Raw genomic sequence first — 16,005 nt, forward strand, 5'->3', positions numbered from 1 at the left:
GAAATATTCAGCACTTTAAATTAGGAAAAAAACGTCTACTCTACATAAACAAAGCAGTGTAATAATGTTTAGCGTTATAGTTGCCTTTCAAACAGGTTAAACTATACAGGTTTTGGTAAATACAAATTTGAAGCTACGTTATTTGCATATACCCAGGACGAGCCGACATGTATCCGAAAATGACGTGGGGAACCCCCATGCCCCCACAAACCCCCTTCACTTACCCACCCTACAAAAAAATCGGACATATGGCGGTTATGGGCTCGACCATGAGCATCGAAACGAAGCCACCAGTTCCAACCGACGCCACATCCTTTAACGGGAGGTATTACAGCAGCGGCCACATGACGTCACGAAGCTTAATTTTGGAAAGTTCGCAAGGTGCAAGATTCATGGTAAGTTTTAGTGGTGAATAATGGGTTATCCAAGTTATCAGACATACATATAAAAATAAAAATACCCTCCCCCCAAAAAAAAATAAACAATCACCCACAAACTAACATACGCACTTGGTAACTCGTAAGCTGGCACGAGGTGTATGAAACAGAGCATTCCTGTTTAAACTATTGTTTTCCGGCCCCGCGAGGATAAAGAAAGTTACATTCATTCGTTCGTTTATTCATTCATTTATTTATTTATTCATTCATTCATTCATGTACTCGTTCATTCATTCGATCATTCATTCATTCATTCTAAGACGTACGTGTCTGTCTAATAATCTAATTTCTTGTAGCCAAAGGCTGTTCGGGAAAGATTACAAACGCGGTCCGCGAAGTCACGTGGTGGAGTTACTGCGATATCATTGGACGGGAATCCTGTGACGTCATTCCCAGCTCGGGATTCTTGGAAACTTCGAACAGACACTGTTCGGCGTAAAGGAGGTTAGATATATTCGTCGGTATAAAGTAGGTGACTGGAAATTAGGTTTATGGGAAAAAAATATTTAAAAAAAGAAAAAGGGTAGTTGACTAGAAAATAGGTTTATGTGAAAAAAAAACATATATAAAAGACAAAAAGTAGTTGACTGGAATAGTTATTATTATAGCAACGGTGAACATTCACGTGAGCATCAGCGACGTCACATTACCAACACAACCGTCAACAAAATGGGGAACCAGTTTGCATGTCAGCCCGACGCAAATACGAGAGCGAGTTGCCCGGGTTTTTCTCACTTACGTTATTAACGAATCACGTCACCTCAGCAGGGCAGTAGACAGGTAATTAACCAATATATGCTCAAACTTCTGCATCTGTTGTTTAAACATGTTAATATAGGGCGGGGGAGATGAACATTCAAACAGTTATAAAACCACATTTTCACGTAGGGTGGTGGAAGATGGGACACCTTTCCGTCTCATTTAGCAGTAAACAAAAACATTTAAAGAAATACAAACCGTATCCTCACAACTCCCATAGACCGTTGTTAATTGTTTAAAACACGATCAGGATATATGAATATTATGTGCTAAAGGTGTCTCATCTTATAACCCACAGTACTATATGACTGGGCGTTTTACAGAATAGAGAAGATTCGTGGTTTGGCGATAGAAACTGTTCAGAAGAGAATCGGCGGAGGCGGTACAGGGGTCGAAATCCCAGCATCTGAGATTGTTTTTAATTGCCGATGTCTTTATCCTGAAACCGTGGAACAACTATGGCTTCTTTATCAAGTAAATCTACTTTTTTATCTTTATCTATTCTATAGTAGGTTGGGGGAAAATGGGTCACCTTTTCATTCTATTTCCTCGCCCAATTTGGTAGTAAACAAATAAAATGCAAAGAATTATAAAAGCGTATCCTAACGACTTCCCTAGGCCGTTATTAATTGTTTAAAACACGATCAAAATATTTAGATATTTTGTGCTAAAGGTGTCCCATCTTCCCCACCCTACTCTATATCAAAGATTCTACTTTTTATCCATCTCTCTTCTATATCAAGTTTATCTACTTTTTTATCTATAGATTTTCCTTGTTAACTATTTGAACTTGTTAACTATTCCTTGTTAACTATTTGAACATTTTTTGGCGTAATTTTGGACGATTTTTGTCTTATATTGGCTATAGTGCATGTTGTTGGTACTGAGGGACATCAACATAGCAATATCTTTAATAAAACAGAGCAGTCAATTACGTGAGAACATCCACGCTGCTCTTGCCACCAGAAGAGCGCAACAAGCTTGTGCAGTGGAGAATCTTCGACTTCGAGTTGTCGTGGCTGAAGAAGAGTACAGAAGAGCTTTGGGATTGCTGAGAAGAAAACCAATGCCCAATACAAAGACGGGTATCACGTGTGTTGTATTCACTTTTATGTTTCGAGCGCAGCTTATAGATTAATTACTTGTCAGATATTATATGGTAGGGTAGTGTGATACGGGACACCTTTAGCACATATTATCCAAATATCCTAATCGTATTTTAAACAATTAACAACTGTCTATTGGAGTCGTGAGGAAACGGCTTCATAATTCTTTAAATGTTTTTTGTTTACTACTAAATGGGATAAGAAAATAGAATAAAAAGGTGTCCCATTTCCATCGCCCTACTATATGCACTACCAAATAGAAAGTGACACTTAAAGAAAATGTGACTTTTAGAATACACATTCGTTTAAACATACTTCTCGAAACTAATCCATCATTAATTTTTTTAATACCCACAGGTCGCTTTTACGTCACTCCTGCCAGTGGAGCATCAGGAACAGGCTTGGCGCACGCGCAGCAACAAGCTTTGATGTCCGTCACGCGATATTTGAAGCTACCTACACCAGCAGAAAGCATGGATATAATTGAGGTAAAATAGAACTGTCAAAAACCGATTTCTAAATCCAATGCATATACCGTTTGTACGTCATACCAATATGTTTTGTGCGTCATACCACGATTAGGCCCCGCCACCTGTCCCACCCGTCAGCTCGTTGGCCAATAACAAAGAACCGATGTCCCGGAGAAAAATGTTGTTGAGGGAAAAAAGCAGAACACCCGTTTATCTTATTAATAAGGTAATATATATATCTATGATTTGAGGTAAAACTAAGTTAACCATTCTCTGTTTTATTTTTTTTAGTTTGACATTACCTACAGTATGACAGTTTGTGGACATTTAGGATTTCTAAAACGTCAATTCATGTATATTCCATCTTAAAATAGTAGGGTGGAGTTAAGGGTGGGATACTTAAGTATATATTGCCTAATGTTTTCAAAATCTAAATTTATGGCGTTTTTTAGGTGTTTTAACAAAATATTTGTACCGCCACACTTGAATTAATTGACAACACTTCAAAGAAATATTAAAAACACAGAAAGTTATTAAGTGATTCGCAAAACAAGTTTTATTTTAACGATCACCCTGCCATATGTAACTTTATGAGAGGTAGTTACGTAAACTTTAGTTCCTAAACTAAAGCATGCTACGAGTAGCAGCACAATCGAACTTTTGGTTGCACATTTTGGTTACAACCTGTACGCAATTAGTTTTGACCATTCAAAGGATTAAAAAGAAACCGTGTCACTTCTTTACAAAATTAAACTAATAACCTTACTTCTGTCAAGGTTTTAAACAAGGAGCTTGAGGCGGTCAAGAAGCGAGTGCGCATGTGCGAAACAGAATGGTGCAATTTTATGGCAACAAGATACCATGTCATGCTTCGATGCGCAAGGCACGTGATGGCAAGGAGAGTGTTAGGCACCACACATAACAATCAGCCTCGATGTACAACACTCAGGTGAGGAAATACTCATATAGTAGGGTCGGGGAAGACGGGCCAACTTTAGCACATAATATCCAAATATCCTGATCGTGTTTTAAACAATTAACAACAGTACGTGAAAGTCGTAAAAAAACGGTATTATGATTCTTTGAATGTTCTTTGTTTACTACTAAACCAGACGAGAAAATAGAATGACAAGGTGTCCCGATCTGCGGGACTTTACGATACTTATCTTAATATGTAACGAATATAACTTTCGTTGTTCGAGAAGATATAAACCTAAAAGAAACTGAAGACACTGTAGATAACAAATTTTCTTTCTCAGCATATTGCGGGCACTGTACAAAGCCATATGTTCTGAGAAATCAAGCGCCGTTGTAGCGACACCTCGCGGACAACACACAACAGCAATCACAACCAACCACAGTAACATTGCCCTGTACCCTTCTGACGTCACATTCTCGAACACGGATCTTGTGACGACACCAAATGACGACGATGACGTAGTGAAGGCGCGTAAACAAGAAGAAGTTGATTTTGTGACAAGTTACATCACATTTACAGATATCTTAGTGGAGCTGGGCTCGTGTAGAAGTGGAATGCAGGAAAGGATAATTGCTCGGATGGCGACCAATCCAGCAGTGGCTCCTTCCAGAAACCTTTACCTAGCTAAGGTCGGTGGACTTAGTTTAGACTGGAGAGTTACGTTTTACAAAATAATTGTATTGCCATTGCTATCATGTGACCTTGGACGCCTAACGGTAATCGCTCCGCTCCTTATGGGTTGTTTAATTGTCAGTCTTGTTAGCTCGTCTGTCTCTATCCCAGAGGGTATGAATTCAAGGCTCGTCGATGCTACCATTGTGTGTCTTTAATGGCCGTTGCTCCAACCCAGTGGTCACGAATGGGTTGCCTTATTGACAGCCATACAATAATAAAAAAAATATTACGTAACCTACATAGTTACATACATGGTATAACCCGTCAGCTGCCACGAGGTGTATGAAAGAGAACAACCGTGTAATAACCACTGGCGTTCTCCGGGTACGCGAAGTTACATTCATCCTGTTAACATAACATAATCTTGCTTTCCAATCAGGATGTTTACAATCTGATGGAGCGATGGCGCCACCTACAGGGGAGGAATTTCAACTTCAGTACTGATGAAGCTGTACAGAGGATGTCGTCACGTATTACTACTTCGGATGACTCAACGCAGATAGACAAAGACATCGAAGAACAATTTCGGGGTTTATCTGGTCTTTTACCCATGATATTCAGAATCGCAGATCAAGTAACAACAAAGTTATCAGCACTACTGCCAAAGCAAGGTACTGTTTCACTTGTGTGTGTGAATGAATGAGGCAATACCAATCGTGCGTATTCTGTTTCTTATATCCCATGTCCACTTACAAGGTACCACATGTATATTACGTATAGATACATAAGGAAATACGTTCCTGTGATACATTACACAAGGAAGAGTCAAGTGAGTGGTTCATGACAACTAATAAAGTCTGTTTTTCACAGATGAAGCGACTCCAAAACTGTGTCCATACGTAGCGAGCCCACGTGGTAAAACAACAGAGAGGAACTTGTCCTTGTGGTTGAGTGCGTGATGTTTAAAGACACTGCACATGCCCTTTCGTAATTACTTAATAAATAAAAATTTGGATTGTAACGGCAGGGCTAATTCAACTAGGAATCAACTAGTTTGATTGTAACTTGACCGGAAAACGACACAGTTATTGACCGCTGGGTTTAAGCAATTGCCGTTTGGTGTCTTGCTTAAGAACACACACGCCCACAATGGTAGCAGCGAAAAGCCTTGAAACTATTACCTCTGGGTTAGAATCACAAGCGCTAACCAAGTGTGCCACGGCGCCAGTAGTTGGCAGGATGTTTATATACAGCGTGACCAATATACAACACAAATATAAATATGTTTCTATAATGTATTTGGTTAAAATGAAGCAGGCGGTAGGTTTTACATTATACAAGTAATAATATAGTCCTACAATTGCGAAAACTCAACCACTGCCAGCAATGGATTTTGCCAATTTTGATAATTTTTTGTTTCAACGTATTTAAAATGTCAACTCTACATTCTAGTTTTTGTGTGGTAAGTTAAAAAAGGTAGGCAGAAAAAGTGGTTACGCCAGCAGCGGTGTTTGAAACTTTAGATAACTTGCTACAGAAGTGGAATATCCGCAACACAACGGAAATGAAGTTACACAGTGTATGAGCATTGCACATTTAAAATCAATAGAATACATTCAACACTCCATACATACGGCAATAATTTACACATTACCAGAATAAAATGGGTGTATTTTTCTGTCTAGAATATGTGAATAAATGTAATGATTGTTTTGGTTGAATGTTTTAGGGGGGGTTAGAATAAATGTAATATTAACCAGATCATGTTGTTTAAACATTAGGAAAGGGTTGTTTTTGTATGCTTAAAATACAAAGTGCATAAAACAATATTTATATAACAGATTTTAATAAACTTGTTTGTACTCTTACTGTGTAACCCAGTATGTTTGACTTATTCATTATAGTGTGTTAGTTCACACTCCATATCTACAAATACTGGGACAGTTTGAAATCAAATAAAAACCAGCTTCAACACTAGAACTAGCTTCCGCATGTACAAATATGGGCAATATTACAAGATACCACCACCGCACTAAGTCTAGTCAATATAAAGGTTACCATTGTGATGTCATAAGTGTGGTTAGCAATCTGAGTCTTCAGCGAACAGTTGTTCATGATTTTGAAGCATCAGCATTGTGAAAGTGTTGATTGGACCCATTGCCACCAAGGATGCAGCCTGTTAATAAGAAATTAATAAAGTTGATTTCCTAAACGATAAATGCATAGTATGGTAAAAAATAAAAAGCTGATAATAGCAATATTTTTTTTATTTTTTATAACATGTAGCGGCTGAAAAAGTAGTTTAACCCAAATATAATGAAAGAAAAGGAACTTGAATAAACGATTAAATTATAATAAATCGTTTTAAAGAAATTTGTGTAAAATAAATACATAAATGGTTTCATGTTTTTTTTTAAATTGCAACTGACTAGTGAATGTAAATACATGCTATAGTGGAAAATATTAAGCTGATGATAACAATTTCATATTTTTTGACATGAACTTGCTGAAAAACTGCAGGAAACTACAGTTTCATAAATAATTTAATTACAATAAAACGTTTTAAAAATAAAATGTTTTCTAAATTAAAAATAAAATGTTTTTAATAAAAAAATAAAAAAAATTGTTTTTAAAAATAAAATGTTTGCTTTTTTTATTGCTATAAACTGGTCAATGCATTATTACCTGATCAGTTGACCAAGCTAGTTTTGGTCCGAACACAACAGCAAGGTTGCTGAAGGTCATTCGATTCTCATCCGAATGCGCAGCAACAATTGCTAGGAAATCCATGATATATTTGAGTAAGATGAAGTTTAATCTTGGAAGTTTTTGAAGGAGAGAAGAAACAACTCTGACTCTTGTCTCTTCTTCAACTCCTAGATAAAAACACTTTTTAAAATTTCTTTTTAACACTTAAAACAATCTTTTAAAAACACAAAATACAAAAAATGGAATAGCCGTTGCAGAGGGATTAACAAACTGCGAATGAAAGTTGTGAGAGCTAAAAGCAAATTTGCTAAGCGGAATAATGACTAAATCCAGGTTTGGTTGTTTAGATGACAGATTGTGCAGGTTCTTAAATAAATAAGTCTAGAGACATGATAAAATGTGAATGTTACACAAATTTGGTCTGTGGAAATAATTTGACTATTGCGGTGTAAAAAGGTTAAAGGTCGCTTACTTGAGATGTTAAGAATATATTCATAAAGTTGAAAAGTAAGCACTGGTTCAGGAAGCTGACGAAGAAATGCTTTGAGCGTGACAGCAGCCAAGTGTGGATCATCAAACACAACCTGTGTGAAAATAAAAATGTGAAAAAATAAGTATGAATAAGTATATGAAAAAGTAAGTATAACTTTAAATTTGACTGGTGGTGAAACAACAGCCATTATAACATAGGTCACAGGTGTCCTGTTTCAAACACTTCACAAGATACGGAAGTTCACAAAGGTGACAGTGCCGGGCCTTAAACTTGTTATCTTTGATAAAAAATTGATGCTCTTACCACTGGGTATTGTAATGAATTAACTTTTTGGGGGTTTAATTGTTTCTTGTTGTGTAGAATGTTAAAGCATAATGCAGTTAAAAGATGTAATGTAAAAATGTTCAATTCAACGTACTGTAGTCCCAGCATTATAGAGCTTTTGAACTTCACGTAATGCAATCGCTGATGCAGATCGTCGAAATAAACCTTCCGTGCTTAAACCTGATGAAAAGTTAAAATCAACAATATTAGTTCTACAACTGCTATTGGCTGTTAACATACACAACACAACCGAAGTGATTGTTTTCTGGTGAAATGAATGGTGAATACCTTGATCATGTCCTGCCAGTGGCAGGCCAAAGGTTAGTGCAATAAAGTTAATGTGTATTGTTCAAGCATAACTTTACAGTTAAACCTAATTTAATTAGATCAGAAAGCAGAACTGACAGCCATGCAAAAGGGAAGTTTTCTTACCATTTTCTTTAATATATGATATAGTATCTTGCACAACTTTGGGAATGTTGTAGCCTGGATTATTTGTGTTCAAACTGGAAAGGAAAGTGAATAATTATCTTTTTAAAAGTAACTAGTTAAAAAAAGATTAATGTAGTAAAACTTTTTTAGTTATAAAAATTAGTTAAAAAAAAAAGATTAATGTAGTAACTAGTTAAAAAAGATTAATGTAGTAAAACTTTTTTAGTTATAAAAAAATTAAATATAAAACAAACACTTACAAATCAAGTGAGACACCAAATTGTTGTGTGGTCAACGGTTCAACTGGTTTGTCACTATCCGATGCATCACGAGGACGAGTCTCTGCTTTGTTTAACTTCTTCACCAATTCACGATCATGACTGAAATCATGTAATGTATCACGTGATATCACTATTTTTATACACATGAAGTTTTTAACACCTGTTAAAAACTTTTCATCAACATAGAGAAGTTTTTTTTAACCATTCTTTGAAATAACTCAATATACAGAATATAGGTGTAACAAACTTAAAGCAGCAAATTTCATGTCTGCAACTGAGTTTTGTATATACAATAGGGATATCAGTGACTAGTGGTGATTTTAACTATAAACAGAAAGATATTCTTCTTTATGACATCATTAGCGCTTTGGTCAAATCCGCCACATTTGAAATTAAACCAACTAATGTTTCATTACTGTGCAGCAGTTCAAGTATAAACACATATCTTAACAGAAACTCACTCAAGTACATCCTGTGGTATTGGAAGTTGATCAAGGTGCACCACATCTGCTATTTCATGCAAATAGTTAACATAACTCATCTTGCGACCAAACTTCACACTGATTAGTGGTTTGAATACATTCATTAGGATTCTTATGAAGGTGGTCGGATGAACAAGGTATAAGGATTTCAGATTTTTTTTATATCTGGGAGAAATATGATGTTTATTTTGCTGTTGTTTTTACCAGCAATACTGCATACTACTCTGATTTTTTCGATTGTTAATATAATAAAATTGAAATTATATTTTATACCACAGCAAAACAACATTAAGATTGCATAAGTAACTTCTAATGAAAGCATAAAACAGTGGAAATATAGAAACCTAAAACACGAATTTCCATAACATAACATGCTTGCCTTATTTGGCAATTGCTTCACCCCAGTGGTCACGAATGGGTTGTCTTAACTGTCAGTCATACAGTAAAAACCATCACCCAAAACAGTAACATTTGTGGTAACTTTGCTGGCACGAAGTGTATGAAACAGAACACCCATGTTATTATAACTGAGACTGACGCAAGGTCCCAAGGGTAAAGTAGGTCCAAGTTTTTGTCATCATTTTTACATAGTATACCATTTAACAGCAAAATAATTAAATAATAGAATATTATAAAAAAAACTGATGTATAATGCCCTATGCAAATTTGATTATAAATTAAATAACATCCATCTAAACCAGTGGTTTCCCAAAGTGGGGGTTGGTTATAAACAGGGCAATTGGAGGCAAAGAGAGTTAATCATGGCAGTTGTACTAAGATAGGACAATGAAGACAAAAACCTGGAAATCGTATGTCATTCCCTGTATCGCAAGAAAACAACTAAGTTTGGCTAACTTGTAGTAGAATAACATAATATCTGTTAAATATTCATCTTACTTTCGATCAAACTCCTTATAAGCTTCACGCAACCATGAAAACGATGGTTTGTTTGAGCTGTTAAGACCATAGTGAAGGTAAACCACACTGTAATCGGACTCCACATACTTGTCCAAGCTGAACTTCAAATACCTGGTATGTATAAATGTATAAAGATATGTGGTAATAATGTTGGTGGATTGAGCATTTAATTATTGACTATTAGGTAGGTCTTATAGTAGGGTGGGGAAAGATGGGACACCATTTTATGTTATCTTCCCGTTTGGTAGTAAACAAAGAACATTCAGGGAATGATAAAAACGTATCTTCTTCACAATTCCCAAAGACTGCTGTCTGCTGTTAATTAATTAATACAGGATTAGGATATTTGGATATTATATGCTAAAGGTGTCCCATCTTATCCCACAGTACTATGTACTAGTATATAATAACAAGTTTTGCTTACCAAAACAATGAACAAAACATTGTGTGATGGGGAATCACAGAGGAAGAAAACAATAGTATACCAAACACACACATAAAGTAAAAATGGGAAACTTCTCACCTTAACAATTTCTTGTGATCTAGTTCCTTATTAGAAGGAAGTTTTGAAGCACTCACCACGATCACTGGTCGTCCACTTGTATCAACTCCTGATACCTATACAGTAATAATACAATGACATCAATAATCAATATGAATGCTATCTCTTTGTATTGTAGACAATACCCAAAACCATGAAGATGAGTGCTAAGTGTCTTGGTTTGTTATAATAATAAATAATAACAATAATAACTTTATTTGTCTTTTTTTAAATATTTTAAACAAAAAGACATAATAGCATCAAAACAACAGTTGTTAAAACACGTTTACAGTTAAAAACATATTTACATCTAATTGAAAGAAAATAAGCGTGGTCGCTACACCTAGCAGACAAACGCTTTTTAAAAGAAAATCCCAGAGTTATATTACCTCTATTATTCCATATTTAGCAATATCTGCAAATTCTTCTTTGGCTCGAGTCTCATCATCCAGCCATGCTGACTTAGATGTAGGACGTGCGGTATCCCCTATTTCGGGATAAGGGGTCACTTGTGATGCTCCTATGGTAGCTTTGTGACCATCTGAGGGGGAATTACTGTTGGTAAGACATATACAATACAGAGTAGATTTTAAATCAGTATTATTCTGCATATGTAATGAACTGTATATGGATCACTTTAAAAAGTTTATTATTACAATATTCCATAACGTTGTTATGATATTTATTAGTTTATAACTATTATAAGTATATTATATAACATTCTGTTAAACAATACATAAGTTTGTAACTTTATATAAAAATTTGAGCAATAAACATGTTATATAACATTGTTAAAAAAATCATTAGTTTACAATTATAATAACAAGCATGAGAGCAATGAGGCTAGTGAACATAGGATTAATTTAAACATTTAATGTGATTATCAATTTACCATAAGGATTAACTATAGCAGTGCGTTTCCCACAGCAACAACCCATTTCTTTATAATCATGGTGACATAATCTATTTAGTCACTAAGTCACATTACATTAGCTGGCCAAAGATCTGAAATAAATCTGCAAACATTGTATGCAGAGCTATATTATTAATGGGGTCAGTATTATAACTGGAGATTTAACAAGTTTAAGCAGTCAAGCAACAACTAGACCTGGCCTGTGGCTATTTAAATTAAAACAGAGTTGATTTAAGCATCGTTTTTTTTTCCATGCTTGTTCTGCTTAATTTGCAGCATTACAACTACATAATACTGAACAATCAACTAATTTTAACTCACACCGACTCCAGTAAACGGCACACGCCTACAACTAAAGTGAAACACAGGTGTTTATAAGAGATGTGCGGGAAAGTGTTATGTATAATTGATATCGTGTGTGTGTTGTGCGTAACAGCAGTGAAAGCCATGAGCGCGGTGGGATTCTTTCTGCCACAAGAACCAGACGGGCAAGAAAAGAACAATTATTAGCTTTAAATGACAAACAACGTGGTGCGGCGATAATTACGCAAGTTGTGTAGTAGGTTGGCACGCTTTCAGTGTAACGATCGTAAATTGGGCAAAGTTTGCAACACAACATTCCTTTGCTTTTGATACGAATTACGTTAAACAAATATGTGCAAGTAAGCAGTAAACAACATATATTTCAAGAAATTTTAAATTATCCGTAGGCTTTAAAATTGGCGTTGATGAGTTTGTTTTCAATTATTATCCGTAGGCTTTTTTCACGATACTAAATATACATGAATTTCGAGTGCGGTCGCATACGACGCCAACTCATCAACGCCAATCAATTTGTTCAAACAAGAATAAATAAGTCTCAATACAAAAATCTATTCCGCCAATTGACCAATATATATAACCAATTAATCCACAGCTGAACTGTTGTCTGTTGCTCTAACGAAGAAAGTTACAGATAAACTTGTGCAAACCTTATCGCTTATCGTTTTAAAATGTTCAGGATCGTAAAGCCAATTAACTATAAGAAAAAACGGTAACTTTTTATATTTCGAACGGAAAATGTATTAAGAAGCAAACAGAACGAAATATGGTTCCTATGACATCATCAAGGCGTTGAGTCTCATTTTTCTGGTTTCCTAAACGTGTGTCACACTGCCTGTAACGGAAACCTCGTAACTTAACAACGATCTTTAAAGAAACTGAAATTTTCGGTTCTAGAAAGATAACAAAAGTCGTTTCATTCGTTGCAGAAAACTTGGTTTGGAAACGAAACAAATTCGGCGACATAAAGCTATTTAAATACGGCTATGAAGCAATGCACATTCAAATTGTTACGCGTATGTTTGCTTAACGCATGTTTGCTTAAAGGCAATTAAAACACATCACAACACTCAGGTTGGCAATGGCAACTGCATGTCCAAGAAGCAACTTTTTAACTAAATGGGTAAATTATCCTTTCCGAAATATAGACCTGGAATTTTTAAGAACACTTTATCTGTCTGCGTAAAAACGGCAAATTCAACAAAATATACTGAAACTATGTATTTTACAGACGCGCTTATTCTTCCTGCTTCTTTGTCTTCTGTAAATTACATCTGCCTGGTTGGTTCTCGTGGATATGGTTGGCAAGGCGAAACGATCAGCGGCGGCGCATCCACAGTCCGGTAACTATATATGTGGTGGGCAAAAATGAGCGACAACAATCGAAGAGAAACCAGACGCCTTCCCGTGCGCAGTAGACCGTGTCTTAATATTGTGACGTCATTGAGAAAACAACGAAAGACACGGAGCGTGTCACTCGGGTAAACAATAATAACGCGTGCTGTATCAAAGAACATTCATGATCCATCTATTTCTAAGTATAAAATAGCTAAGTATAAAATACAAAACACAACAGTGAAAATTTTCAATAAATAGTGTAAGTTTTTTTTCCTTATATATATGCAAAATAAACTTTGAAGAAGCCACGCCAATAACTGGGATATCTGGCTTTAATAAAGGGCCAACATATGCTCACTCACTTCTAATAATAATTAACACATAGAATTTACTAAGTTGAGCTGAATAAGAAAAATGACCCAACTTCTAAATAAGTAAATAGAGAAAGATATTGGGGTTGAGTGGGATCTCAATTCTATATCACATACAGTAAACACACATGAAAGTTTCATTTCGTGATGAAACAATAATTTAAGACAATGATAAGACAACAAGACAAAGAGGAAAAACAATATAATGTTATCGGTAACAAAGAAATTTTCAAACAGGAAGTTCCATAAGAGGAACAGTTTAACCATTTGGATTTGTTAGTGATGAATAATTTATGATTCGTCTATTCGGAAATTGTATTGTTTCACTCTTCAAACTGGTGACTGGTAAGCATATGCAAGATTCCTCTTGGAAAAAAATCTTGTGTTTATCTCATTTAAGTGAAACCGATAATGAAACATCCAATATGCTAATGCTATTTACAAGTGTAAACTCTTGACTAAGTATTTTAGAGATAGCAATATGCCAATACGTTCATGTTGTTGTCACTAAATTCAATAATGCGAGTATTGGCAACAGTATATTACTCATACATACTAATATGAATATGCTAATGCTATTATGAATTCATCTTGCCCACAGTTTGTGGATATGATGCATTGGCTGTGGCCAACAATAAACAAACTACCAGGCTAGTATTGCATAAATATAAAGGATTTATTTTCACTGGTTACCAATAAAAATTGTACTAAAGTACTGGCGTGATCAAAAGATTGACATCTTGTTTCACAAATCACTTAACACTAAAACATATTAAGTATATGGTATTCATCTTCTTAATGGCATGTCGCTCTTTCAATACAATGTTTAATAATTTCCTAATTGTTTATTCCCATGCTTACACATAAACTAAAACAAGGACAACAGAGACTGTACTGCCATAAAATACAAAAAGCTTTGCCATTGTTTTCATTATTGCCTGAAACGCCCTAGTGTGTAATTCAATCTAGCATTCCCATAGTTTACAGACAGTCAGCCCTACAACCGATGTTTTGCAAAAGTAAAATCTTCGGACTAGCGATTGTCATTTGTATGAGATGACTCGGATTCGATTCTTGACCATCGGTGCGACTGTTTTATCATTTTTTATTCTACTCATTTTTATCAATAGGTTTTGGAGTAATACAACCAATGAACCAAAAGTTTCGGATTACCAAACCTAGAACTAATGATGTCATCATGGAGAAAGGCACACAAGAATAAGCTGTTTGGTTGAAAAAGTACCACCAAAATCACACAGAAGTGTTTGTTTACACAGAATTAAACATTTCTTAATAAGGACAAAACAAGACAAATAAATGTCAGAACTAGAAATTGATACATCTGGAAAAGAGTCTTGCATAATAACAACAAGAAAAACCGTTAGATAAAAAAACATTCAGGGAAGAAAGCGAACAGTTTTTGAAATTGTAATATTTGTACTATCTTGCATTTTATGTGATTGTCTGTTTTATACACACAATATTAATGGAGAAAGACATTTTTGAAAATTAATTTTCATTAGGAAAGACCAACTGTTAGAAAAAAACTGTACAGTCGTATCAGGGGTATCAATACAGGATTTAAATATACTAATATTACCACGGTGTCACTAAAAGGTTGTCTGAATTGTTAACCATGCAGAGAAACAAAAAAGTGGCAACTCATAAGTAGCCACAACCCACATAGTGTAAAATAGCTAGCACCAATAGGTTCCTTTGTTAAAACATGAAAATACAGTTAACAGAACAAAATAATACCTTGATTCATTTCATCTTTTAAAGATAAAGCCATTGCCAAATCATCTTCTGTTTGAAGAATCCCATTTTTCTCTTCTGCAAGAAATTCCAACTTGGATTCTGGAACAATTGGCTGCGAATCTGCACCCAGGTCAACCAGAAGGTCTTCAGTAGCCATCACGATATCAAGTTAACGAAATTGACACTGAACTGTTTTAAAACCAATGTATAAAGCAGGTTCAACGAATGTATCATATAGGAAAAACAAACCAAGGTGGTTCTAGAATACAGAATTTGTAGCGGCCATTTTTGATAATCAACTGGCGCTACTAACATAAAATTTGGACATTTTACTTTACCCAATTTACCAGCCAGGTCCACTTCAAACGAAAAATAATCTTTAAAAAAATTAAATAAAATAACGAAATAACAAAAACAAGAAAACAAAGCTCCAATAAAAGAGTACGTCTTAATATATGTGTAAATACGCCTTGTAAAACTCCTGCACCCTGTGTTGAGTTGTAAACTTACACCAGTTAACCTTGTCGTCGCTTAAAAACGTTTTTTTCCTCGTGAATTTGGACGAACTTTAATCAAGCAGTACAAGTTAATATTAATCATTCGACGTCTAGCGACTAATAGATGTCACAAGTTGATTTTATATTATTGTTCCTATTGACCGTAAGCCCTTACGTCACAGCAGGTGTGACGTACGTCAACTGCAAATAAGCTACCTTGCGTCACAGAAGGTGTGACGTAACATTGTCTATTGTGTCGTT

General features: G+C 35.2%; 2 protein-coding genes across 4 annotated transcripts in view; one reads left to right on the plus strand and one right to left on the minus strand.

The window, feature by feature from the left end:
* Nucleotides 1-5,387, plus strand: part of LOC100185627 — a 12,507-nt gene extending 7,120 nt beyond the window's left edge. For both annotated transcript variants that reach the window (XM_009859470.3, XM_026840920.1), the window contains exons 9-19: nucleotides 157-395; nucleotides 734-881; nucleotides 1,046-1,217; nucleotides 1,520-1,670; nucleotides 2,119-2,281; nucleotides 2,660-2,790; nucleotides 2,885-2,998; nucleotides 3,549-3,721; nucleotides 4,032-4,380; nucleotides 4,806-5,037; nucleotides 5,237-5,387. In XM_009859470.3, coding sequence (XP_009857772.2) covers nucleotides 157-395; nucleotides 734-881; nucleotides 1,046-1,217; nucleotides 1,520-1,670; nucleotides 2,119-2,281; nucleotides 2,660-2,790; nucleotides 2,885-2,998; nucleotides 3,549-3,721; nucleotides 4,032-4,380; nucleotides 4,806-5,037; nucleotides 5,237-5,325 — 1,961 coding nt within the window. In that variant the 3' untranslated portion in view covers nucleotides 5,326-5,387. The remainder of the gene's footprint in view (nucleotides 1-156; nucleotides 396-733; nucleotides 882-1,045; nucleotides 1,218-1,519; nucleotides 1,671-2,118; nucleotides 2,282-2,659; nucleotides 2,791-2,884; nucleotides 2,999-3,548; nucleotides 3,722-4,031; nucleotides 4,381-4,805; nucleotides 5,038-5,236) is intronic.
* A 258-nt stretch (nucleotides 5,388-5,645) lies between these two features.
* On the minus strand, nucleotides 5,646-15,568 carry LOC100177316 (rho GTPase-activating protein 1-like). 2 transcript variants are annotated; one of them, XM_002121361.5, is made up of 11 exons: nucleotides 15,248-15,568; nucleotides 10,936-11,087; nucleotides 10,529-10,623; nucleotides 9,985-10,116; nucleotides 9,067-9,252; nucleotides 8,585-8,704; nucleotides 8,325-8,398; nucleotides 7,987-8,072; nucleotides 7,548-7,659; nucleotides 7,052-7,242; nucleotides 5,646-6,542 (listed from the first exon to the last, which is right to left on the minus strand). In XM_002121361.5, exons 1-11 carry the CDS (start codon nucleotides 15,402-15,404, stop codon nucleotides 6,447-6,449), a joined length of 1,401 nt encoding a protein of 466 aa, XP_002121397.1. In that variant the 5' UTR covers nucleotides 15,405-15,568; the 3' UTR covers nucleotides 5,646-6,446. The 2 variants fall into 2 exon arrangements, with proteins under 2 accessions (XP_002121397.1, XP_009857557.1); XM_009859255.3 differs by lacking the exon at nucleotides 15,248-15,568 and adding an exon at nucleotides 11,439-11,581.
* Nucleotides 15,569-16,005: the final 437 nt, after the last annotated feature.

The sequence above is a fragment of the Ciona intestinalis genome, chromosome 2 (genome assembly GCF_000224145.3).
Source record: "Ciona intestinalis chromosome 2, KH, whole genome shotgun sequence".
In the NCBI taxonomy this organism is placed as follows: domain Eukaryota; kingdom Metazoa; phylum Chordata; class Ascidiacea; order Phlebobranchia; family Cionidae; genus Ciona; species Ciona intestinalis.